We start from the raw sequence: 25,450 nt of genomic DNA, 5'->3' as shown, positions 1-25,450 counted from the left end.
GGGAATTTGCCAAATCTTTCAAAATCTCAGCATCCCTAATGAAAATCTTGCTGCAGACTTGCCCCTTTCAGGCAGGAAACATCCCAAACCTGCTAGATTTAACAGCCTTTCAATTATTTTAATGAGAACAGAAACAACAACAACAACAATAATAAGGAAAGAGTGGGTCACAGTGTCTGCAGCCAATTTATGGGGTGTTCTCAGTGATGATGCAGCCATCCACCTAATGGAAAAAATGGGAACCCTTTGTTTGGTGAACAGACTACAACTTGCTAGCGTTCCCACAAGCTCAGAACCTGGCAAGTCCCAAAGTAGCTCAGCATGATGCAGGAACCTGGTCTGTGAAGGACTTACCTAATGTCTTCATCTGTAACAATGAAGGCTTTGCAGAGAGGCTGCGATGTGTTCAACCACACGGCTGGGTTCTTCTCCACGGCAGCAGACAGCTGTCCTGTGATGGGAGCAGAACTCATGTGCAATGCACTGGCTACAGCCGACAAGAGAGTGTCATCATTGTTCCCCGGGCCCACTCCTAGAAGGTGAATGCAAAGTCGGCTTATTAAAACTCAGCATATTCAAAGGGGTGGATTTGATATGTAGAAGGTCAAGTTAAGACCTCTATCCCCAAGAAAAGACTTAGCATAAGCTAAGTTTCTCAGCAACCTGGCTGATGCAATACAGGTAGTCCTCGACTTACGACCATTCATTTAGCAGCTGTTCAAAGTTATGACATCGCTGAAGGAGGTAACTTGTGAGCGGTCCTCACACTTACAACCATCACAGCATCCCCACGGTCACACGATCAAAATTCAGGTGCTTGGTAAACAGCTCAGTTGGAGCGTTTTGGGTCATATGATTGCCATTTGCAACCTTCCCAGTCAGCTTCCGACAAGCAAAGTCAATGGGGGAAGCTGCATTTGCTTAACAACCATGGTGATTTGCTTAATGACTGTGGCAAAAAAGACCGTAAAATCAGGTGTGACTCACTTAAATGCCTCACTTAGCGACGGAACTTCCAGTCCCAATTGTGATCATAAGTCGAGGACTGCCTGGTATTCTATTAGAATAGTTTTTCATACTTGGCAGCTTTAAGACATGTGGACTTTAATTCCCAGAATTCCCCAGCCAGCATGCTGGCTGGGGAATTCTGGGATTGAAGTCCACACGTCTTAAAGTTGCCAAGTTTGAAAAACTCGGTATTAGCCGTATATGCAGATAAGATTCACTATGTGATTTCTTCTCTCTATTAAAACCAGCATTCTTTTCCTGGTTTTTGACCTTTGTTTTTTACATGCTTCTTTCCTCCATATAACTGCCTGCAAAAATTTGCAGCCAGCCCTACCCAGACCTGATTCCCTTTGGATGAGTTGGGATTGCAGTTTCCAGAATTCCCCTTCCAGAGCTCATGTTGGCTTGAAATTCTGGGAAATCCTGCAGTCTCAACAGAGCTGGGGAAGTTGGGGAAGGCCACTTTAGGACACAAGAAGAGCCAGGGTACCTTAATTAATACCATATGCTTAGCTTTGTTTTGTAACAAGTAAACATTGAACCAAATAGGCCTTTAACAGGGCAATTTTTCTTTTGCTATGGAGGTAGAAAAAAAAGTTTGGCTCCTAGGGACTTCATTTATCCAAGCAGGTTTTTGGCAACAGTATGGAAATGGTTTGCCATTGCCTTCTGGAATTTTTTTTATGTCCCAGTCTAGAATACTAAGATTTCCTTGTGGTCTACCATCCAATTTTTAAGTAAGCTGAATCCTAATTAGCTTTTCAAGATCAGCCAAGGATTGCCTAGCTATTGCTATCTAGCTGGGCAGATCCAAATAAACCACATCCCCAAATATTCAGCTCCCAACACAAATCAGAAGAAACTACCCCTAACTCTAAAGACCAGCTTCACTGTCTAATAAACAAACCAGATCACATAATAGACAGGATGACAAAACTCTCCAGACCTCTCCTAGTAGCTGATAATCATAAAAGAACATCCCTGTTCAGAAAAAAGACCACGCAAAGAGAGAGGTGACAGACACATGCTTTTCCGAAGATCTTGTTTACACAAAGGTCTTGCAAGCTTCTGAGCAGGCAAGCTGCAGGAGCAACATACTTGGGTGAACAGCCCCTCTTCATGAATTACCGATTTATCGGGATCCACCAAAAACCTCACTGAGTCAAAGAGTTACCTTGAAGGCCTTTAGGAAGCTCCATGGATTTTATGATCTGCTCACTGACATCTGATGCACTTAAGCCCTGAAGCCTCTTCTCCCAGAAAAGCTAAAAGATGGAAAAGCCTGATTAATGGATATAGTAATTATATATTACTACACACACACACAAACACACAAAATTCAGTGGTTGGGGAAAAAACGGTTTGATTTGGACTGATTTAGAAGCCACCTGATTAGATCTGGGTCCAAAGCCAAATCTTGCTTTGCAGATTTGTTCCTTCCAATGATTCCAGAAACCAGCCATGCTTAAAACTTTTATGGGGATTTGTTTTCTTAACAGCACTGGATGCCTGTTGCAGATGCAGATGCCTTTCTTGAGCTGCTAAAGCTCACCAAATTTCAGAACAGTAGCAGCACTGGGGTTACACAAGAATAAAGTTTTTAATTGGGAATTTCCACAGAGGAATTCATTTCATTCCTCTCACAGAGTTTCTTTTGGTTAAACTACATGAAAACATAGCAGAGACATCACACTGACAACAAAGGTCTGCATAGTTAAAGCAATGGTGTTCCCCGTAGTAACATATGGCTGCGAGAGCTGGACCATAAGGGAGGCTGAGAGAAGGAAGATCAATGCTGTGGAACTGTGGTGATGGAGGAAAATTCTGAGAGTGCCTTGGACTGCAAGAAGATCCAACCAGTCCATCCTCCAGGAAATAAAGCCAGACTGCTCACTTGAGGGAATGATATTAAAGGCAAAACTGAAATACTTTGGCCACATAATGAGAAGACAGGACACCCTGGAGAAGATGCTGATGCTAGGGAGAGTGGAAGGCAAAAGGAAGAGGGGCCGACCAAGGGCAAGATGGATAGATGATATTCTAGAGGTGACGGACTCATCCTTGGGGGAGCTGGGGGTGTTGACGACTGAAAGGAAGCTCTGGCGTGGGCTGGTCCATGAAGTCATGAAGAGTCGGAAGCGACTGAATGAATAAACAATAAAAACATGAAAACATACCAAGGAAGGGCTCCTAGGGAAGAAATCTGCAACATTTCAGAGTGAAAAAGTTAGGGTAACATCTGAGGCACCTTTACAGTTGATGGAAGTGGGGAGGAGAATGAAGAATCTCTTCCCTTCACCCTGTGGTCTAATGGGCAATTTAAATATTGCAACTCTACTTTTAATAAAGTTGTAGGGAAATTGCCAAGGAACATTTATAAGATAGGAACTTTCAAGAGAACATGGGGAGGGGGGAAGCCTTTCCAAGGTTTGAGGGCCATCCATATGGAAATGAATTACATCATGCAAATATACTAAGAAGGAAATCTGCCAAACTCCATTAAGCTTATTAGTAATGATGTTAAGTGGCTTCTTACGGTCTATTCAGTTGGTAGAGCACAAAAAATGCACTGCAAAGCTTTTAAAAGAAGAGCTTTTAATAGCAGGTGGGCAAAGGAAAATAGACTTCACACTCACAGTCTTTAAATATGTGAGTCCTCACATTGGTGGCTTGATTTTGGCTTAGAATATAGCTGATCATAGCCATCGTAGCTGACAAAAGATGCTTCAGTACTGGGTCACTCAGGATATTATGGCTTCAACAAACCTTGCTTAAAAGAGACCAAACCATGGTTCAGGGTTATGTATAACCCTAGTAATAGTCACCAAAACAGAGAAAAGTGGTAAATACAAATGCTCCCAGTTCATATATAGTGGCTTGCCCTGCCAGTGTTGGTGGGGGTGTGGCTCTCCCCTTGGTAGTTCCTTGATTAGGGTATTGTTTTCTGCTTGATTGTTTATCTCCCTGGTAGTTCCTTCACTAGGATATTTTGTCTGCTTGATTGTTTGTCTCCTTGGTAGTCCCTTGATTAGGGTAGGCGCTACCAAGGGGAGAGCCACACCCGCACCAACACTGGCAGGGCATGCTACTGTATGCAAACAGGGAGCAAACCCCACACTCACCAGCATTGATGATGTTACCTAGTCGGGTAATGAAACGCCTGCAAGCAAACAACCAAGCTCAGAGAGCACCAAGGACTCCACAGTATTAAAACTAATCAACATCATCTGCCAACCAAGAAAAGCTAAAAAAGTAAGAATATTACAAAAAAAATGCAAGGGTTTCAGGAAAGGGTTTACGAAAAAAAGCTCAGCTATAAAGCATCAAGGAATGATGGGAGATTTATTAGCATTTCCTTTACTGCCCCAGAGGGCGTGATTCCAGAACTTTGTAAAAATCATTTACCAGAAGCAAAACCAGCCAGTCACAAACTGCATTTCTTCCTTGCTGCCCTTTTAATTCAAACTTTCAATCATTCTAATTCAAATCAACCCAATTCTTTTCGACACCTTCCAATTCCTCCTGTTCTCTCTCTTCGGACTAACTTTGACTAGATGCAGTTGAAATCAGAGTTTATCTAATTTCTACATCTCGGGGTGGAATTTTTTTTTCCAGGTCAAGTCAGTATCTCAAAGTATTCCCAAGAACACTAAAGCAAACTTCAATTTTAAAGAAGTTAATTACTAAGGCAGATTCTTCCTGGGACTTTATTCACACAGTACGTGTCTGTTGTTTTTATAGTTATGTGTTTTATGATGTATTTTACTGCAGTCAGCTGCCCAGAGTCATGAATTTGAGATGGGCAGCCATAAAAGTTGAATAAAGACTAGACCAGAAAAATGAATGTTCACAGTTTCCTCCTATTTATCTGAATGGATTCATGTAGGATAGATTTTCATCTCATGGCTCTTCTGCAGCCATTAGAACAGCAGCTCCTTTTGTTTGTTTTATGCATATATAAAAATACCACAGGTTGCTGTCTCATGCACACGCTGAAGGGAGACCTCTACAAATACCACTAGAACTTCTAAAACGTTCCCATTTTTTGAACAAAGGCAGCACCTCTCCATTATTCATTAAAATAGCTTCCTCTTTCAGCTAACCACATAAGCCTGAAAAAAATCCGTGGTTGTATTAAGGAGCTGATTCCACAACTCTTGAAACAGCTACAGGTAGTCCTCTCTTAATAACCACTCATTTAGTGATGGTTTGGACTTACGACGGTGCTGAAAAAAACGACTTGTGATCGGTCTTCACGCTTACGAGCATTGCAGCATCCCTACAGTCATATGATCACAATTTGGGCACTTGGCAACCAGTTCATATTTATGGCCATCACAGCATCCCACACTCATGCGATCCCCATTTTCAACCTTCCCAGCCAACTTCTGGCAAACAAAATCAATGGGGAACTGCATAATTTGCTTAACAACCACATGGTTTGCTTAATGACTGCAGTGATTTGCTTAATGATTGCCACAAACAAGGGTGTAAAATCGGGTTGGATTCACTTAATGACCACTTCACTTAGCAATTGAAATCAGTTCCAATTGTGGTTGCTAAGTGAGGACTACCTCAGAAGCCAGCAAAAAGACAGGCAAACTTTAAGGAATAGCCAAAGCTCTACACTCCCGCAAAATCAGAAGCACTTCTTCCAAATTGTTTTGAACTATATACAAGCCTGGTAATTATGCAGCCTACATTAATTGCTCATTAGGAAAAGGACAATACATTTTTAATCCCATTGCACTTAGCTTAAACAGGAACACAAGTGATACTAGTATTTCCATTTGCATGATTACTAGAAGGACCTTATAAAATGCTCTCATTTGTTAGTTTTAAATCAATTTAGGATACAATTATGTCAAATGTTGTGTGATCCCCGAAGGGTATGCCTGGATTGATAATGTGATGGATGAGATTTGTATGTTAATGTAATTGCTTGGCTGCAGTGCTCCCTGTGCAAATCATTAATACTTCATTGTCCAATTAACATCAATTTTAAGTCAATCATGATAGAAACCGCTTGGGTCAAGCAGTTTCATTCACTATTTACACATTTAGGACAACTTAATTATTTCATGGCTGCTTTCCTTTGTCTTAAGGATCAATTGTTTGCCATTTAAGGAAAAAAAATAAAAATAGTACCAGATGGAAGTTGGAAAAACCGATCAATGTTTTGATGCAAAAGTTAACTTTGCAGCAGGATCTTTCGCTTGGTGGGAATGCCTGAAGTGGCCTTATTTCAGGTCCAATGATTTGTCCACCCAGGACAAATTATAGTAAAGGAGATTCTGGCTGAATGTTGAAGAAAATGTCCTTCCACTAGTCATTCAGAAATAAAAACAATAATTGAGGGTGCTGGGGCTCTCCTTCATTAGGAAAAGCTAGGTAGGCGTTTACAAAAGATGTTTTTATTTGGATTCCAGCCCTGGGAGCAAACGGGATGGGCCTGATGTCCTAAACTGACCTTCCCAACTCTGAGAGTTCATCTTGACTGCCACAAGTAGAGAGTCACCTGCTCCCTTGGCGTTCCCCAACCTGGCTCCTGCCAAGTCTGCTGGACGTCCATTCCTATCCCTAGCCAACATGGCTGTTGAATAAACATATGAGATTGGAAGTCCTGCACATCTGGAGGACACTAGGTTGAGCAAAAATGTCCCACATGATCTCTTCTGTTTTGCCTTTGGTGAAAATACTGTCTGCTGTGGAAAGGGACTCCTACACTTTCAGTAGGCAAAGCATGTGGTCTGCAAAGGAACCATTTAAACAAACTCTCACAGAAATGATGGGAGCTGGAAAACTCAATGATGCTGCAAGGAGGGAATGTTCGAAGCATATGCCCAGAATCAGGACTGAACAGAAGGCCAGTGAACATGTTTTTCATCCCAGAGGCAAAGAAACCCTGGCCACACATTTGCTCTTCAAAAGCAGAGAATACAGATAGTCCTCAACTTACGACCATTCATTTAGTGACCTTTGGAGTTACAGCGGTGCTGAAAAAAGTGACTTGTGACCTGTCCTCACACTTATGGCTGTCACAGCATCCCTGTGGTCACGTGATCAAAATTCAAATGCTTGGCAACCAGCATGGATTTACCGCAGTTGCGGCATCCCGGAGTAATGTGATCGCCATTTGCGACCTTCTCAGCTGGCTTCCAACAAGCAAAATCAATGGGGGAAGCCGGATTCACTTAACGACCATGTGATTCACTTAATGGCCACAGTGATTCATTCAACAACCACGGCAATAAAGGTCGTAAAATTGGGCGTGACTCACTTAACAACCACCTCGTTTAGAGACAGAAATTCCGGTCCCACTTGTGATCGTAAATCGAGGACTACCTGTATAGAGCCCTTGGGGAACTGGGGGACTTTAGCAAGCCCTATCCTTAGCTGCAGCGTTCCCTACCTTCACGTTCTTCTCCACCTCTGAACCACCACACTCATGTACATGGGGCCACAAACGTATCCTGCCATCTGGCCATCCTTAGAAACACCACCCCTCCCAGCTCTTAGATTATAGCCTCTCCGCTAATTGGCTTCTAGCAATTCCCTTTTTCCCCTGCAATTGCTCAGCAGAGAAACTTTAGTAAATCCAGGTCTGAAAAGAAATCACTGCCACATCGAGCCATAGAAGCATCTGTTCTTCCTTCACATCTGCTTAAGCTTGCAAGGAAGGTGGCGAGGTGGGGCGGGAAAAGGGGGCTCGTCTTTAAATCTGGGCCAGCCAGGCCCTCCTTGTGCCTCTTTTTCCTGGTTGGAACAGGAAGAGTAAGGTTGTGAAGCCCAACATAAGGAGGCAACTGAACTAGGCCTTCCTCCCTGCCCCGGCTGCGATCTTCCCTCCCTGGAATGGACTTGGCTCAGAAAAGGCCTTCTCTCCACCCGCCCTCCCATCTTTCTGCACAGACATGCAAAAGAAGCCAACAGCGAAAGTTTATTTCATTTTTCTGCCTTTAAAAGGCTAAATGCCAAGGGGAAGGTTAGTCAGCCCTATATTCACCCCCCACACTTAACAGGGTTGAATAAAAGCTCAAGAGATGCATTTGCAAAACACGCTGATCTTAATGCTGACTTTAGTTCAGATCTGCACAAAAATCCAGGCCATCTGATAAACTTACGCCGGAACCCAGCAACGGGTTAATTCAGTTAAGGGTGCTGAGTAACTACAGCCAGTGTCATCCAACTTTCTTCACCCCTGATTTCTTGTAAGGCAGCTTTTCCCAACCTGAGTACGCTCCAGATGTGTGGAATGCAACTCTCGAAATCCTCAACAACTGCTCTGCTAGATAAGAAATCCTGGAGCTGAAGTTCCGTGATGGGAAGATACCTCTGGCATGTTTCAAGGGGGGTTCTCTGCCATTCCTCCACTATCTCACCTCATCTTTTCCCCTGCTGAGGCAGGCCAGCCTCTTTTCCATTTGCAGCATCACACATCCCTCTCCTTAAAGGCTACCCTAAAAGGGGGGGGGGTTCTTTCCCACCACCCCATTTTCACCAGCTCTGCCCTATTACCTCAATATTGCAGTCTTGCCTTCAACAACATCAGAACATTTGGTCTCCTTTGCTAGCGATCCAATATCAAAAGAACACACTGTAAAACTATGATCTGCTTGATAACACCTCCGGCTGCTCCTCTGAAGAGGAGATGCTATAGTTAAAAATGAAGACCTGACATTCAGCTGCCTTCTCTTGATTACAGAATTCTTGTTTATGCCGCTATTTTCAAGCTGTATTTAAAAGTAATCATTTTCTCTCTGTAGTTTTAAATACAGGCTTCCCCAAGTGGGCTGAAGTGCTTGCAGCTTCAAGAAGATAAACAGACTAGTTCTAAAGATGTTTTGCATCCTCTCCTGCTGGCTACCCTCAAAAGGAGAAGGAAATAAGGATTTTTCAAATGCCCAGCATGTGTGAGTGCAGGGATATCCTTTCATCCTGGCAACAGATCACTGAGTAATATAATTCTGGATTACCAGGAATCAGCTGAAAATCAAATAACCTCATAGCTACTGTTGGTGGGAAAAATAACGTCCATGCCTCAAAGATGTCTAGAAATAGTATCATCTGATTTGGAAGCCCTTCTGCCTAACGCTGAGGTGCACTAGGTCCTCAACACTTTCAAAGTAGACTTCAAAGCACCCCCAGAAACTGCCACCAAATTGTAATTCTGAGTGTGTGAAGAAGAGGGGGAATGTTAAATTCACTGGCAAGTATTAGGCGAAGATAAAATCTCACTTGAGTCAGGCTCAAGGCCTACACCTGCACGGCAGGTCCATGCCACAATATGGAAGTGGTTGGCCATTGTTTTCTCCTGAAATGTTTCATTATTTTTTGACTGGGGTAAAAGTAGTCCTCGTTTAGTGACTGCAATTGGGACCAGCAACTCAGTCATTAAGCCAAGTGGTTGGTAAGTGAAACCCAACAGTGCTTATGATCTTACTTCAGCTTTCCTTAGCTTTACAAACCTGCAAAGGCTGTAAATGTGAGGATTGGTCATAAAGTTACTTTTTCATCACCTTCATAACTGCGAATGGACGCTAAACGCAGCAGTCGCTAAGTGAGGTCTACCTGTACTTCCTACTGATCTCCCATTCAAATACTAACCAGGTCCAACTTTGTGTAACTTTTCAAGTTCATGTAGGCTTAATTAACTCAATTTCAGCTGCTAATTAAATACAAACTAGCTTTTTTCTCCAAGCCCCATCATTTGTTTAAATATTCCAAGGCAGACTAGTGCAATCAAATACCAACTGCAGTTTCTGGCCCCAAGAAGGTTTACGGTCCCTGCCCAGTGGATGAATGTCCTGGTTAGAAAGACTGTTACTTCTTTTTTTTAAAAAAAAAGTCTTAAGCACGTCTGCTCACAAATCCCATTTCCTTTAATCCCAATAAGGAGATTACTGAATTGCATCCTAAATGGCTTGCAGCTACAGAAAACCCAGGGGTAAATTATATCACTCACTTCCTGCCTGTATTAGCCGTAGATCAGCACTTTTTATCTAAGACCTCTGTAACCATAAATGAAGGCTCAGGATTCTGTTAGCCCTGTGCCGGTGGGTGCTAAATCTAGAGGATGCGTTAATCTGAGTGGTATCTTCGTTTAGGAAAATAAATTAAATTTGATGACCCCTTTCAAGAAATGGTTTGGGGATTTGTAAATTAAAATGGAATTAAAAGATATGTGAAGCAGGATCCAGGATGGCCAGATGCAAAGAAAGGAAAAGGCTCCTGCTGGTTTCACTGCCATGGGCACATCCATCAAAAATGCGGTAGCTCCTGTCCTCTTTCTCACCCGCCAATCCCAGATGGGAATAAATGAAGAGGAACCAAACTGCATCTAAGTGTGTGTGGGATGTCAATTAACTGGAATCATTTGGATACAATCTGGATGGGAAATTAATTGCCTTACCCTTCTGTACAATGTACATTCCAATAAATATTTCTAAGTTTGCATTACCATATGCAAAAGTTATGCAGACCAAGAGGGAGGCATATGGTCTATGTCTTTTAAGTACTTAGCAAAGCCTCTCAGAAGACATTTTCATGCTGAGCAAAGCTGCCTATCTCCAAAAAAGTGTAATTTGTATAATATTGAATATCCAGCTCTCAAGGCTTAGTTCAGGCTTAGCTCTGCTGTGGAAGAACATCAGGGGAGAAATGGATATTTGAACCAGGCCCTTTCATCATTCAGAATGTTCTTATAATCCAAAGGACAGTTGCTTAACCTGAAACCTAAATGATGCTTCCATCTGAGCATTTTAGTCTGATCCGTGGCTCCCAGTTCAGTATTCTCTTCATAAACTGGCCTGAAAAGCTGGGACATGCTTCCCAAATGCATTGGCAGCTGTGGCTACAGTAATAATGCCTTTATAATTCTAGAACACATAAGAAATCCATCCTGAGGCCTTGTGCAGAGCAATACTTGTACGTAAGGAGAAGGGTGGATATTTCCTAGCATGGAATGACTTCCAGAGAGTCTACTTCATTTTTTGGCTGCTAAATTGATTTATCCTCTTTATAGAGTTGATAAAGAACAAGCACTGCTTGATTTGGAGGTTTATGCCAAATGATATTCTTTTGTGCACTGAATAGCCTTCAACGCATCTTTATGAATATATTGCGATATGCCTTGTATTTAAGGGCATCAGTAGGCCATCCCAACATTGTCTAGTTGGCTGCAGTGACTGTAAGAGCTCTTTTCCAGACCAATATGATTTTTTTTCAAATGGAAATCACAGATACTCAGTCTAACATCCAGCACTAGGGGATCCAAGGTTGAGAAGCACAGCTTGAATGCTTCTTCTCTTCTGGTTGGATTTCAACTCAATCCCACATCTGGTTGGCCTCATAACCCCAGCAACTTGAATCCCGTGGTCTCTATCAACCAACTGGATCATTCTCACAGGTCAAATTTGCACTTCATCGTATTAAATTGAAATGGGTTGGAAGAAACGGAATGCTTATTTCAGCAAAATCGCCAACAAGAAGGGAAAAAAAAGAATAGTTATTAAACAAGCCATAATTCAATTCTATAAGGATACACACACTACTCTGCCTAGTAAGATGAATCATTGAAGCCCCAGGCTGCATCCTTTATTGCAACCACAGTACATTCTTGACAAGAATATAAAAGATGAGCTGAATCCAAAAGAGAAGTAATTGCATAGGTATCTCCTTGGGATTACTCCCTATGTATTAGACCAGCATTTTCAATCTGGGAGCCTTCAGCAGAACTACCTCCTTCATTCTTTCCAGACAGCATGAGAAACACCCTCTTGGGAAAGACTATATGAGATTATATCTTCTGATGGGAAACAATTCTAAGAACTTCTGGAAGAAAATGCTGGAACAGCCAAAGGCAATTTCAAGGAAAAGTAAATGTATTTTATGATGGCCCAGTTATCCAAAAAATTCAAGCAACCACTTCAGATACTACTGGGTTGAGGGGAAGAAATAATCACCTAAGGAAAGTAATTGGTTGTTCTCCCCAATCCTAACAAATAAAAAAAACGGAATGTTATTAGTCTAAAAATGTGTTATTTTTACTTGATCTGCTCCTGAAGATAATTCTAATTTGGAAGCAATGCAGGCTGAGAAATCTGGAAGGTGCAGTCTCTCATTGAAACAATACCACCTTGGGGAAAGCAGGCTCAGTAGGTACATTTTAAACATTATTTTTCTAGACCATATCAACAAAGGGAACTCTATCACCACCCAACACACATTACCTGTCTGGGCTGTTCAATCACTCGCTGTGGATCAGACTTCACTTTGTTGTTAGGATGGTTGGTAACTTTGGTTACAGGCTGTTTAAAAATAGAAGCTGTTTGTCTGATTGGCAGCGTTGTATTTAAATCTGGTTTACCCTGTTTGGGGGGCGGGCGGAGAGAGACAGAAAAAAATAATATATTAGCTTAGGGTTGAGATACCAGCCAAGTAGATATGAAAAGTCAATACATGATAAAAATGGTAAGACATTTTTCCTCCTAATATTTTTTGCCCTGAACAAGAAATGTCTCTTAAGTTAGTTCAACAAAAGTTTGCATTTTATGGACTGGTTTATATTTGTATGTACAATATATAAGGTCTCAAAGCCTGTGGTCTCTGCTTATGACATCAAGTGATTAAAAACTTGTCCTGATCTTCAAAACAAATTATTATAAACTGCCAAGAGGTTTTGGGAACTGATGGTATGCCAAATAAAAAAAAAGAATAACAAAAGAGCTATTTTAAGCTATTTTAGTCTTTGTCAGGCTTCTAGTAATCTCCACAGCAGGGAAACTTTCTGTGCAAAGGAAAGTTGCATCATGGGGGAATTCTGACACAGGGATACTTTTGATCCAAAGCTGAACAAAAAGGAAGGATAGCTTCCTTGAATGCTTTGAGAAAAAATAATCCACCCTTCCTGTTCTGAGAGGTTATTTTCAAGGAATGTCTATAAAGAGGAGAAATGTGTTGATAAAACCAATGTCAAATGAGGTCAGTCAAGGATGGAGAAGACAAAAGACTCATGTGGTTAGTCACAAAGCTAAATTCACTGACCTCCGAGCAATTGACATCTGTAAGCAAGATTAGAGTAATGGACCGGAGCAACATCTGAACAGGAAGAGTAGAGTGGGGAAAATAATGGCTCTATGCCCTACTCCTTAGCAATTAGAATTTCAACCCGACATACGCATGTTATCATCAAAAAATTCTGTACAGCAGCATTTCTTAAACTATGTTTTACAGACCACCCCACTTTGAAGATGTTCCATAAGTTGTTGTGGATTTTGCATATGTTCATACCCCCTCAGTGAGTGAAGAGGAAACGCTGGCAGAACCTCACTAGAAAGCTTTTACATGAAATTCCAGAAAATAAGAGCTTTAAAGTGAAAAGGCGTCAAAGGTCACCCTTTCCTTTTGTGGAAGCAGATTTGCAGTGCTCGCTACAATGAAGACCAAATGTTTTTAAAGGCTCAGTTCTAACACTATTTAACAAATCCCACTCCAGATATTGAAGAAATATGCCATATGGAAGGTCACACATTATGATAATGAAAATATCAAATGTAAGATGAAATAAAAAGTAACATTTAAAGCATGGTACTTTTTATTTCAGTATTTCTTTATTTCCTTTTTTTTAAGGTAGCCATCATAGATGTTCCTCACCATCACCCCCACCAAAAAAAAAAAAGTTTCATGTTTTGGAAAGATTTGACAAACAGGGGCACAGGTTCACCAGAAATAAAAATCCCATCATGAGATGCTCTAAATTGACATGCAAGCTTCCTCAAATTTATTTTCTCCTAATTCTAGGGAGAAAATGAGAATTAGACTGAAGCTGCACCTCAATTATTGGATATCCTTTCAACCTCCATCAGGTGTATCTGCAGGGAGTGGGGCTCAAAAACAGTCAAGATGGCAGCTGAAACCCTGTGTTCAAAGCCCCATCCCTTTTGTGTGTCACGATGCATGAAAAAAGGGGTGGCTTCATTCATGCAGCCACCATGTTGACCTTTATGACCTCCCCTCCGTGGATGGCTGACTCCCACAGTACTATCTCCTGCCTTGTTTCCTTCTAGAGAAAGTTTTGCTCTGATCATTAGCACCAAACACCAGTTCCCGCACAATCCTTCTAATCGGTGTCATTACCTAATGCAGAATGGTCAGTTTTATAAAAAAAGAAGTTTGAAGACTATCCTGTCCTGTAAGAGACAGAAAGCAAACTCCATAGAAGAACCAAACTCCCCCACAAAGTACAGAAGGACACATGTGGCAGGAGAACAAAACCAGAAGTCATAGCTTGTTAGAGCAGTGGACACGAGGAAAAAGCAGGTCTCAAAAGGAAAAAAAAAGATCAGCTAGAAACTAGAAGATCTTCAAGGAAAGACTGGGCCCAAAGTGAAAGCAACCTTTCTTGTTTTCTTTCTTCTAGATGATATAACAAAGACAGAAACATAACACTGCCAAAAATTAGCTTGTCTGTCCCCCTTAGAAGACAACCACCTTCTGTTTTCCATCACAGAGAGGAATAGAAACCTAGGTAGCACCACAGATTCTCTCTTAAGTCCTACTTCCTTGGTGAAAGGTACTTAAGACACTGGGTGTCTTAAAATGGGCTACAAAGTGGGGTAGAACAAAAATATAAGTGATTGTGCTTTTTTTTTTTTTTAGTTTTAAGAGGTTTTAAAGGGAAATTAGGAATCTCAAATCACCTAACCCTTTCACCACTTAAACCTCTTCCTGGCATCTTGACCATGCCCATTTTTGGAGTGCAGACCAATGTGCTATGCCAAAAGCTGATAAAAGCTATCCTCTCCTGTCTGGTCTGGATCTGGTGAACTTTATTTGAGTTTGGTAGCTTTTCATGACCTCTGGAATCTTGGTGGTTGTCTCATGTAGCACCACCGAACTGTTCCTCACATCTGTTGAAGGAGCTATTACCAAGCTCCGCATTGATCGTTTTTACTCAGATATGTTCCTGGATCTTCATGGAGAGAAAAGTCAATGAGATTATTAATTCTTCCTATGAAGGCATACTTCACATTTCCTACATTCTCTACAATTCAGGTAGTTTTTGGCTTCTCTAGTTTACCCTTTGGTGAAAATCTTTCTGATACCCATTACTATCTTTGCCCTTAACGCTTGAATGGTAACAACCTTGACTCATCTTTTTTTCCAGATAGTTTCTTCTCAACCACTTCACTGCCTGCTTATCCCCAAAGTAGACTTCAAGTTCTCCACAAGCACCTGGACCTTCTGAACCGTATTCCATCGGCTGAAGTCTGACTTAAAACTTTTCTCCAGATCAGTGTCCAAATGGTGGGTCAAGTCATGAAAGTATTTTTAAAAAAAAAAAACTTCCCCAATCTGCTACTATCCAGATGTGCTGAGATTGTAACTCCCTGAGTTCTCAAGTAGCATGGCCAAATGCATCTGGAGAGGGCCAAATCTGGGAATGGTCCAATATATACGAAATGTTCTTCTGAAGATCAGCTGTACTAGCTGTCTGGTGAGAGACTGTCTCCCCCCAAGTTACTAATTGTCATAGGTACAAAAATGACAATGTTTTGAAAACACACAGGGTAACCTGCTGGTGTCATCTGTCACAGCAAAATGTTACCAAAAGCGTTTTGTCTGTTCCTTCTCGCTGCTCTTCAATAGACTTGCTTTATGGCACCTGTATTTTCAATTATGAACATCTACCAGTTTTCTAATTATTTCAGGCTTAACCCTACTTATTTTACCACTCTCAAATATTGCTTTAAAATCTGCACACTCCTACCATTGATCAAGGTATATGCAAAGTTATCAAGGGGGTTATTAGAAATGGTGAACAGATGTTTCCTTCCCTTTTTTGATTTCAGAGTTTTTGCAACTGACATATCTATAAAGCGTGTTTGCAAGCAAACCTTATTTTGACTGAGTGAATCATTCCTTAATCTCTGTTTGTTCTTCTGCAATTTACTTGGCATCATCTTCCCTGTCCTGAAGTCGAAACTGCTGAGGTCAACCGTGTTCCCCAAGTATCTGGCCAACTGGGGCTTGCTTCGGAACTTCTTCCCACTTGGACTGCAAATTTATAGAAGAAAACAAGAAAATGCTTTATTATGCATTCATCATTCAAGGCAATGAGTCCTTTTCAGACCACTAAATAAATGGGGGTAGGTAACAGTCCCAAAAAGTTACAAGCTGCTTTCTAGATTCTATTCAGGCATTGACACAGATAGCTTGGAGTTAGAATCTTATAACTCCCAATTACAACCAGATCATATACTGAATTTACTTGGGAATATCTGAAGAGGTACACCTTAATTTGGTTACAGGTTCTCACCTTTCCAATGACCATATCACCAGTAGGTAACTAGTATCTTCCAGATGTTTAACTGTTAATTCCACAATCCTTTACCATACAGGCTGAGGTATGATGGGAATGTACGTTCAAAATATCTGGATCTATTCATGGTCAGTAGGGACAACCAGTGGCCCATATCTTGCCTCCAATCAACTTCCATAGCAATACATACACACATGCATGCTTTGCTCATAGAAACTCAGGAGCAATGAGAACCACTCTAGAAGTTTTGGTCATTCTTCAATCTTCTCTTAGGCCTGCCAATAATTGAGTCCACATATCACACTATGCCATGAAGAGGTTTCATTGGGGTTGGCTTAGTGCACTGTGAGAAGCCACCCATTATGGCTTAGCATTAACTACAAACCAAACATTTACAATTTGTTCAATAAACTGTGTTCTTTAAACAATTATGTCTTAGCAGTGTGTGCCAAAGCAACCAATGAGGTGACATTGTAAACACACGGGCATACCCTCACACTCCAGATCTGTGAAGCCGTCAATGCTTGCCTGACTATGGCTCGACAAAAGGCAACTGGTATGCTCCAGATGTTCGGGACTGCAACTTCCACCCGCATTGCAAATAGTCAGATCATGAGAGTGATAGTCCAAAACTTCTGGAATGCACCAAGTCACTTATCCTGCTACAGTATAACCAGCCATAAAGAGGTTCTGTTTCACAGGTCTCTAGCTTACTCCCAAGACCAGTGTTTCTCAACCTTGGCAGCTTTAAGCTGTATGGACGTCACCTCCCAGAATTCCCCAGCCAGCGCAGACAACTTAAAGCTGCCAAGGTTGAGAAACACTGCCCAAGACCATGCCAAACCCTGCCTTGATGCATTGTCCTTTCCAAGGTATCTTTGGACTTGGGTTCCTTCTACTGTCTAGGTCCAAGCACAACAGGAAATGGGTAATCCATGCATCAGTAATCTTTTGCCATATATTCTTTCTGGAAGATAGAGTAGGACCTCCCAGTTGCTTGGAAATTGAGCCTTGATATATGGGGAAGTCTTATATGGATTGGCTTTCCTCCAGCAGACACCTGTATAGGACAGGTACAGAGTGCAACCTTAACAGAAAGCCTGTTTTCCAGCTATGTAAGTATCCCATGCTTTTGCCAAGTTGCTTGCCAGGACAGATGTCTTGTATATTCGACAAGGTCTCCTTTACTCATGCTTCTATATCACTCAGTTTCTTTCTTTTCACTCCGTTATGGTGCACTTAAAAGTGGAAACTTCAAGTAGGAACTGATACTTCAAGGAAATGAATTGGTGCGAAGACACCCAAGAATACCTCTGTGACATGACACCCATGACAATTTATTCTGACATCCCTCCTCAAACCTCTGCACCAAGTATAAAGCACTTACTTACTTATTTATTAAACAGATTGATATGGTCGCCCATCTACATTTGGTAAATAAACACACACACTTTATGACAGAGTCATGCATGCATGGAGCAGCCTGTGAAAACTTTCAAATGCTTTGGATACAAATAAATACATTAATTCAGAAGATTTTAAAGATTAATGTACGACTGAAACCAGAAAATTTTCTTTTGGGATTAATGGACAGACAGCTAGAAAAAATCCATAGAACTTTGTTTTTATATATGACAACTGCAACAAGATCACTATATGCTCAAAAGCGGAAAGGTTCGGCAATATCCACAATAGAGGAATGGTTGGTGAAGATGACAGAACTTGCAGAGATGGCTAAACCTTGATTAGAGAACCTTCCTTGATTAGAGAAAAGACAATCTCTACATTTATGGCTTATTGACTTTTTGCATGAAACAGAAAAAAAATGCAAAGATTGTCCAGAAAGCAGGCTGATGGTTTATTCTCTTTGCACTGTGGCCCCAAAGCTCTATAAAGTTATAGATCTAAGGCTGGGGGATGAAGCTCACGCATTGCTACATGTGGTGAATCCAAGGGTCACAAAATACAGTCAGAATGAAACTAGCTAGATCTCAGAATAGACATTTCAAAACTAAACTGCACCAGCAAGTTTCGAACCCACATCTATTTAAATCTAAAACTAACTGTACACTTTTCCAGCCTTCTGACTAAAGCATGATTGTTTTAACAGGTTTCCTGTGGGGTTGTTTTTTTTGTTTTTTGTTTTTCTTAAAGCACAGGAAAAAAAAGGAACACTTTCCTTGAGTCACACTTGACTACTGATGACTTCATGGGCAGAGCCTTGAAGTTTTCTTGGCAACCATACAGAAGAAGTTTTCCATCCACCTCTTCCGCAATTTTTTTTCAACTTCCTTTTCTTGTTTACAGTCCTTAGATTTCCTTAGTCTCCCATCTAAGCATTAATCAGGTACAACCCTGTTTAGCTTTTTTAGGATCAGCCAGAATTAGATAAGCGAATCCACCTGCTGAGCTGAAGCATAGAAAAAGGAATGCAGGGCTCTGTTATAGAGAATACCCAAAGTTTTGAACTCTCCACGCCATTCAACGCGGGGTGGTATTTTTTTTACTTTGAACTGCAGGATTTCCTGCCATGGAAAATTATAATTACATTCTCATTTCTTTCTTCAATTTCTTCTTACATCAGCTTCTCCCACCTGCTTCTTCCAGACTGAAATTCCCAGAATTCCCTGGCCTTCAGCCATGTTGACCAGGAATTCTGCAAATTGCAAAATTATTGTGATAAAAGTGGCAGAAAAAAAGTAACTAATTTGGACAGGCCCACCAAAAAAAGCTTCTTGGCTGAGCTGGGATTTCTTCCTGGATCTTGTAACTTTTTCAAGAGTCTAGCCATTACAACTCCCAGTAATTTTAGTTCCCAAAGAGCTTTTGCCATACATTTTAGGCTTGGAGAACATAAGGACAATTTGCTGTTTGAGGATGTAAAAGTCCCAGCAGGCATATGAACTAGACTCCATACTTTATTGTTAGCTAACAATATTTTTCAACCGGTCATATGTACGAACGATGTGAGCTAACTATCAGAGTCCTGAATATCTGAATAAAGCAAGGGTAGAAATTGCTTTATAACACAAAAGCCCCCTCAGTTTAAAAAGGAAAGACGTGTTTCTATGCTACAGATTTGCTATGGCACCGAATCCCAGATTTATAGGTGCCAAGGTGACCATGTCCCTCTAAAGCTGGGATCATGCTTCCTTGAAGCTCCAGGGCCTTGTCTTGTCACACCCATCTGAGGTTGCCTTAATATAGAGATCACTTTAACTCATGGGCTATCTGAAGTCTCCAAACCTCATTTTTGCAATTCCCAGAGCCCCCCAAGATAATCCTGATGAAATTTGGTGGCAATTTCCCAATGACTTTAAATGGAAATCAAATAAAATATGTTTAACCCAGTCTATTGTTTAAAAATACTCACTATATCATAAGAGAGGAAGAAAGTAAGGCTACCAGATTTGGGCTCCTATCATCTTCAGAACTAGCAATCCTAGGAAGGGCCGAAAATTTGGGCCCTAACCTCTCTGGTTATATCATTACATTGCTGCCACGCATCTACAGTCCTTGGACATCAAAAATGAAAATTATGTTCCCTGTCCATAAAAAGGATTCTAAGCTATGACTTAATGCTTGTCGTGGTATAACAAAATATAGACCTCTATTTTAAGATCTGGAAAAACATCAGATCCAGACACCATTCTCCCCTTGCAAGGCAATACATCTAAGAGCAGACTCATCCAGACGTTGGTTGCTCTTACCCCTTTGGGTGAAACTGCTGTAGCTTTAAGACTTTATAACTGTATAAGCATTATTTTCATTGTGATTGTAAACATGTTGTGATGTATATTGTTTTTATTACTGCTGTGTAATTTTGATTGCTGTTGAGTTCTTACTTGTTAAATGTGCATGTTTGCCTTCCAGAAGCTGGAGAAGACTCCAGGTAGTCCTTGCTTACAGACCATTCATTCAGCGACCATTTGAAGTTATGATGGTGCTGAACAAAACAACTTGACGGCCCATTCACAACCTTTGCAGCATCCCTCAGTCACGTGATTGCCATTACAGTCAGTATGCATTGCCCTGTGCCTGACTTGTGGTTTTTTCCTTCCTCCCCCTTGCAGAGCAGAGAGATTGGAGAGAAAGGGATTGCAAGGAAGTAAGCTGTTTACTCTTCTGTACATCGAAAGCAATACGATTGCATTGGCAACCCAGGCTTGGAGCCGCGAGCGCGCTACGCAAACAGCTTACAATACTCTCTTGAAATCTCTTCCTCTGCAATCTCTCTGCTTTGCAAGGGGAGTGGGGAGAAAAAAAGCAAGCAATTTCTCCTTTGCCTGACCCTTCCCACCCCCCTGCAGAGCAGAGAGATAGGAGAGGGATAACAAGAGCATAAGCTGTTAGCTCTTCTACACATTGAGAGCATTGCGATCACACTGGCAGTGGGAAAGGGTCAGGCAAAGGAGAGATTGCCTACAGAAATCGCTTGCTTTTTCTCTCCCCAATCCCTCCCCAAGAGGGATTTCAAGAGAGTAAGCTGTTTGAGTAGCATGCCCCTGGCTTCAGCCCAGGGCTGCAGCGTGATCACATTGCTATCGATGTGTACACGTCAGTAAACAGAAACTAGAGCCTACAAAAAGGCGGGGGAGCGGTTAGGAGGCAAACAAAAGCCAAAGGTGTGAAACTGACTAGTCTTGTCTCTTTCCAGCCAGAAAGCAGTCACGATGTCCCACTTAGAGACTGCTTCCAATTGCCAGTTCCAATTAGGGTGTTAAGCAAGGACTGTATAAGGCAGATCTTGTTGTGAATTCCAAGGCAAACACCTTGTAAATGTAATACTGTAAAAGAGTAAGCTTCTTGATAAGTTTAGGTAGTTACAGTATGTCTGATAAGTGTTAGTACATAAAGTCTACATTTTCTGTTTTAAACAGCGTCTGTTCATTTCCGACTCATCTCTGCTCGATAGATCTAATAACTGAACCGAACTGGGAACTGGGGTTGATTTAATCTTTTGCCCCAGCCTAGGAGTGGCCTTCACCCCGTGCCAGATTGCTGGGTGTAGATGCTTACTTAGTTTTTAAGGAAAGAAAGCGGAAAATCTGGAAATGGAGTCTATTCTTCTCTAGAAGGGCAGCCCTTAGGCCTGAATTCTCGTGCTTTTCAGACTAAGATTTAATCTGAAATTAACTGTTGTAAATTACATGTGTGATGGCAGTGTATCTGCCTTTGAAGTGTATAACACAGAGGTCTGGCAGGCACTTGCCCTGTTTGCACATTGGAGATGAAGACCACCACCACCACCACCACCTCCTTCACTGCCCAACTATCAGCCTTCCCAGGTAGACTAGACAGGATACACGACCAGATGAGCTAATTCTACTTTATTGTAAGGCTAGATTAACATAACCTAGCAAGTCTGAAAGTACAGATCTCCTGCCCTCTTTTACAGCCTGATGAGTTAGGGAAGTTCCTTTCTTCTCACTCCCTAGGCAGCATCTCTCCTCCCTGCCCTTTGTCTCCCAAGGTCCTTCCCACATACCATTACACCACCATAGCACCAGAAATCTCTTCTGTACTTCAAAAACTAAAACTCCTACAGCAGTGTTTCTCAACCCCAACAACTTGAAGATGGGTGGACTTCAGCTCCCAGAATTCCCCAGCCAGCATGCTTCCTGGGGAATTCTGGGAGTTGAAGTCCTCATGTCTTAAAGTTGCCAAGGTTGAGAAACACTGGTCGAATCTCACTCACATTAGGAAGAGACACTTTGCAAACTAATTATCATTTTATCTCCAGGCTTCAAGAAAGGTTAAGTATGTTGTTTCCAAGATGCATTGGCGAGGTCATCCAAGTCACACAGCTACCTTTTGTGACTTCACAACTCAAGCATGAACAAACTTGCCACGTTTATTCCAGTGTTTATAATGTAGATATTCTGAAACCCATCCAGCTTCCATAGAGCTCAGGGCAAGAATCTAAGCTTCTTCTCCTATTTTTTTTTAATCTGCCCTTAAAAGGGCCTTTAGATGGTGACCTCCAATGTACAGGAACTTTCTCAGATTTTGTCTCTTATTCCCTGAAATGCTATAATGAACAGCACTGTGTAATGCTATCTTTGTAAAGGGCTCAGAAGCATCAATCAGCTCAAAATGCACCTCCCGGAAGAAAAGGTACAAGGCAGATTACTCCAACATTGTTCCACATTCTCAGGTCACTCACATTTGTTTCTAGCCCAGTTTTAAGGTGCTGAGCAACTTGAGAGTAAGCAATCCAAGGGCCATCAAATGCTTTGGACTTCATCTCCCACTATCCCCACTGGTCACTGAGCGGCCAGTGACAAGGAACTGTGGGCATTGTAGCCCCACCCCCCAACATTAAATTAATTTATGAGTTAAAATAAATGTATGCTTTTTGGAACTGCTTTAACTATAAACCACTCTGAGGTTTGGTTTGGTTTTTTAATGGGAAGTGGCATAAAAAAAGCTACAACTAAATAAATATGCATGTATCAGTCAGCCTCTAGGCCAGTGTTTCTCAGCCTTGGCAGCTTGAAGATGTAGGGACTTTAACTCCCAGAATTCCCCAGCCACCATGGCTGGCTGGGGAATTCTGGGAGTTGAAGTCCCCACATCTTCAAGCTACCAAGGTTGAGAAACACTGCTTTAGACTCTTCCCTAGGGGCCAACTGTGCTGTTTGCCCCTCCTTAAATAAACGACCATTTTAATTAAGCAAAATAAAATAAACCACCATATTGCAGAGCAGGAGGCTAGTCTTAGCATCATATTTATTTGGAAGAATATGCTGGGGTCTAATAAAAGTCCCACTACAGCAGCCAAGAGGAGGTTCAGGTATTTTCTAGCAAATGGGAATTCTGCAACGGGCCAGGCCCACAATGGGGAACAGGCAGCACCCCCACAGCAGCCATGTAATAATAATAAGAAGAAGAATTTAATAAATGTATATGCTGCCCAACTTCCCGTGATTCTGGGCAGTTATGAGGGTGCTCCCCACAAGGTTTCAGAATATGCCCCAACCCCCAAATACTGCCTACCCCAGTCTTAAATTATGCCTTTGCAATCCCTTTCAATGAGTTTATGTAGTACATTGGAAAAGAGATGCCAAAAAAAAAAAGACAAACAAGAACGAGAATGGAACTCCCCCCCCCTTTTTTTCTATCCCGCTTTTATTATTTTTATAAATAACTCATGGCAGCAAACATACCTACTACTCCTTCCTCTTCCTCTTTTCCCCACAACAACAACCCTGTGAGGTGGGTTGGGCTGAGAGAGAGTGACTACCCCAAAGCCACCCAGCCGGCTTTCAGGCCTAAGGCAGGACTAGAACTTACAGTCTCCTGGCTTTTAGCCTGCTGCCTTAACCACTAGACCAATCTGGCTCTCCTCTAGCCTTTAACTCCTGAATTCCTTGGCAGCCTCTCATCCTGGTTTTAAGCAGACCAGCCTCTGTTTAGCTTCAGAGCCCTTCAATCCCACTGCTTTCAGATGGCACCTCTGTAACTTGAAAAGTGCAATTTGGTACCCCAGAACAAAGGATTTGTTCACTCAGAAGGAACCACGCTTGAAAGTATCAGCCTTCCCAGGTAGACCAGACAGGAAACATGACCAGATGAGCTAATTCTACTTTATTGTAAGGCTACATTAACAGAATCTTGCAAGTCTGAAAGTACACATCTCCCACCATCTCTTTTTACAGCCTGATTAGGGAGGTCCCTTTCTGAGTGCCTTTCTCTTCCTATTAGGCAGCTGTGGGCTATGTCCCCTCTTATCTGATTGTTCCTTAGTCAGCATCTCTTCCCCCCCACATCTCTCAAGGTCATTCCCACATACGTTACAGAAAGAGACAGTTTGTCAAGAAGAAGGGGGCTCCAACCTCCATTTTGTCACTGCCAAGCCCCGTTAGCAGACAATCAAAACACACACTCATTGTCATGTAAACCTCTCAGATTACTTTCCCATGCAAAGGAACACATATCACACTCAGCCAGAAACAACAGAGGGTTGGCTCAAAATGTTTTAAGAACGGCAAAGGCAATATTGTAAGCCTCTGCTGGGTCTCAGGAGCTATGAGTTCTGCCATGTGCCAAGCCAGAGCGGCACCAGTGGGTTTCTCAAAAAAAAAAAAAAAAAACACACACATACACACAGAGTGACCCATTCTGAAGAGGATGCGCACATCCCACAGAAAGTGGGAAATCCAAACAAACAGAGCAGTGTTTCTCAACCTCAGCAACTCTAAGATGCGTGGACTTCAACTCCCAGAATTCCCCAGCCAACCATGCTGGCTGGGGAATTCTGGGAGTTGAAGTCCACCCATCTTAAAGTTGCTGAGGTTGAGAAACACTGAAATAGAGCTTCTACGAAGGCTTGAGCATAACAAGTGCATCCATTGCAACAAGGCAACCTCCACCTGAAGGCTTTGCCCCAACTTGCCACCTCTGTTTGAGAGAAAAAAATTCTGCCTGTGCAGAGAACCTGCTTTTCTTGAGCAAAGGAGAGCAATGCAGCCCACCTTCCTTAGAAGATGGGGCTACTCCTCTCCATAAAGATATTTTGATGGAAACTTAATGAAAGCTAAGTGACCCTCTGAAGCCCTGCATTACAACCTAGTTCTAACATGGGTAAAAGTCCATGTCTGAACTCCATCTTTCATTTCATCTCACTTCTTGAGACATGAGAGATGGGGTCAGGGGTGGAAGAGACTGAAGAAAAAAAAGATACGATGGTCTCATCTAATGGCTTCACAATTTAGCACCAAATCAAGATCCACCATCAAGCAACCATAAAAGCCAGTGTGGTGTAGTGGTTTAGGTCCACGGGTGACTTTGAATCAGTCCCTCTCTCACATCCCAACCTACCTCACAGAGCTGTTGCTGAAGGAGAGAGCCTTATATATACCACCTTGAGCTCCTAAAGGAAATACCAGGTATAAATCTAACAAACTCATGGGTTGGGTTCACTCAACACACAGAACCCCAGTGTGATCTCTCTGGGTTTGGCTTAGCATGTCATTCAAAATCAATGTTACCTTATTCAACAAACCATGGCTTAATGCAACATATGAATCCAGCCACTAGGTGGTTTCTTGGCCTCACTACCATTGTAGGACATTGTTAAGGATTACAACTTGATAAGGCACATGAAACCTTTGGGAT

At 41.9% G+C, this 25,450-nt stretch overlaps 1 protein-coding gene across 2 annotated transcripts in view; it reads right to left on the bottom strand.

Moving 5' to 3' along the window:
* The window catches only part of MBD2 (methyl-CpG binding domain protein 2), a 51,877-nt gene that overhangs the window by 11,157 nt on the left and 15,270 nt on the right, over positions 1-25,450 (bottom strand). For both annotated transcript variants that reach the window (XM_063295819.1, XM_063295818.1), the window contains exons 2-5: positions 15,906-16,065; positions 12,240-12,377; positions 2,183-2,273; positions 355-532 (exon numbers count right to left, since the gene is read on the bottom strand). In XM_063295819.1, the coding sequence (XP_063151889.1) occupies positions 355-532; positions 2,183-2,273; positions 12,240-12,377; positions 15,906-16,065 (567 nt within the window). The remainder of the gene's footprint in view (positions 1-354; positions 533-2,182; positions 2,274-12,239; positions 12,378-15,905; positions 16,066-25,450) is intronic.

Source organism: Candoia aspera, chromosome 2 (assembly GCF_035149785.1).
Source record: "Candoia aspera isolate rCanAsp1 chromosome 2, rCanAsp1.hap2, whole genome shotgun sequence".
NCBI classification, from domain to species: Eukaryota; Metazoa; Chordata; class Lepidosauria; order Squamata; family Boidae; genus Candoia; species Candoia aspera.
The sequence above is the reverse complement of the archived record's forward strand: the minus strand, read 5'-3'. Positions and strand labels throughout refer to the sequence as shown.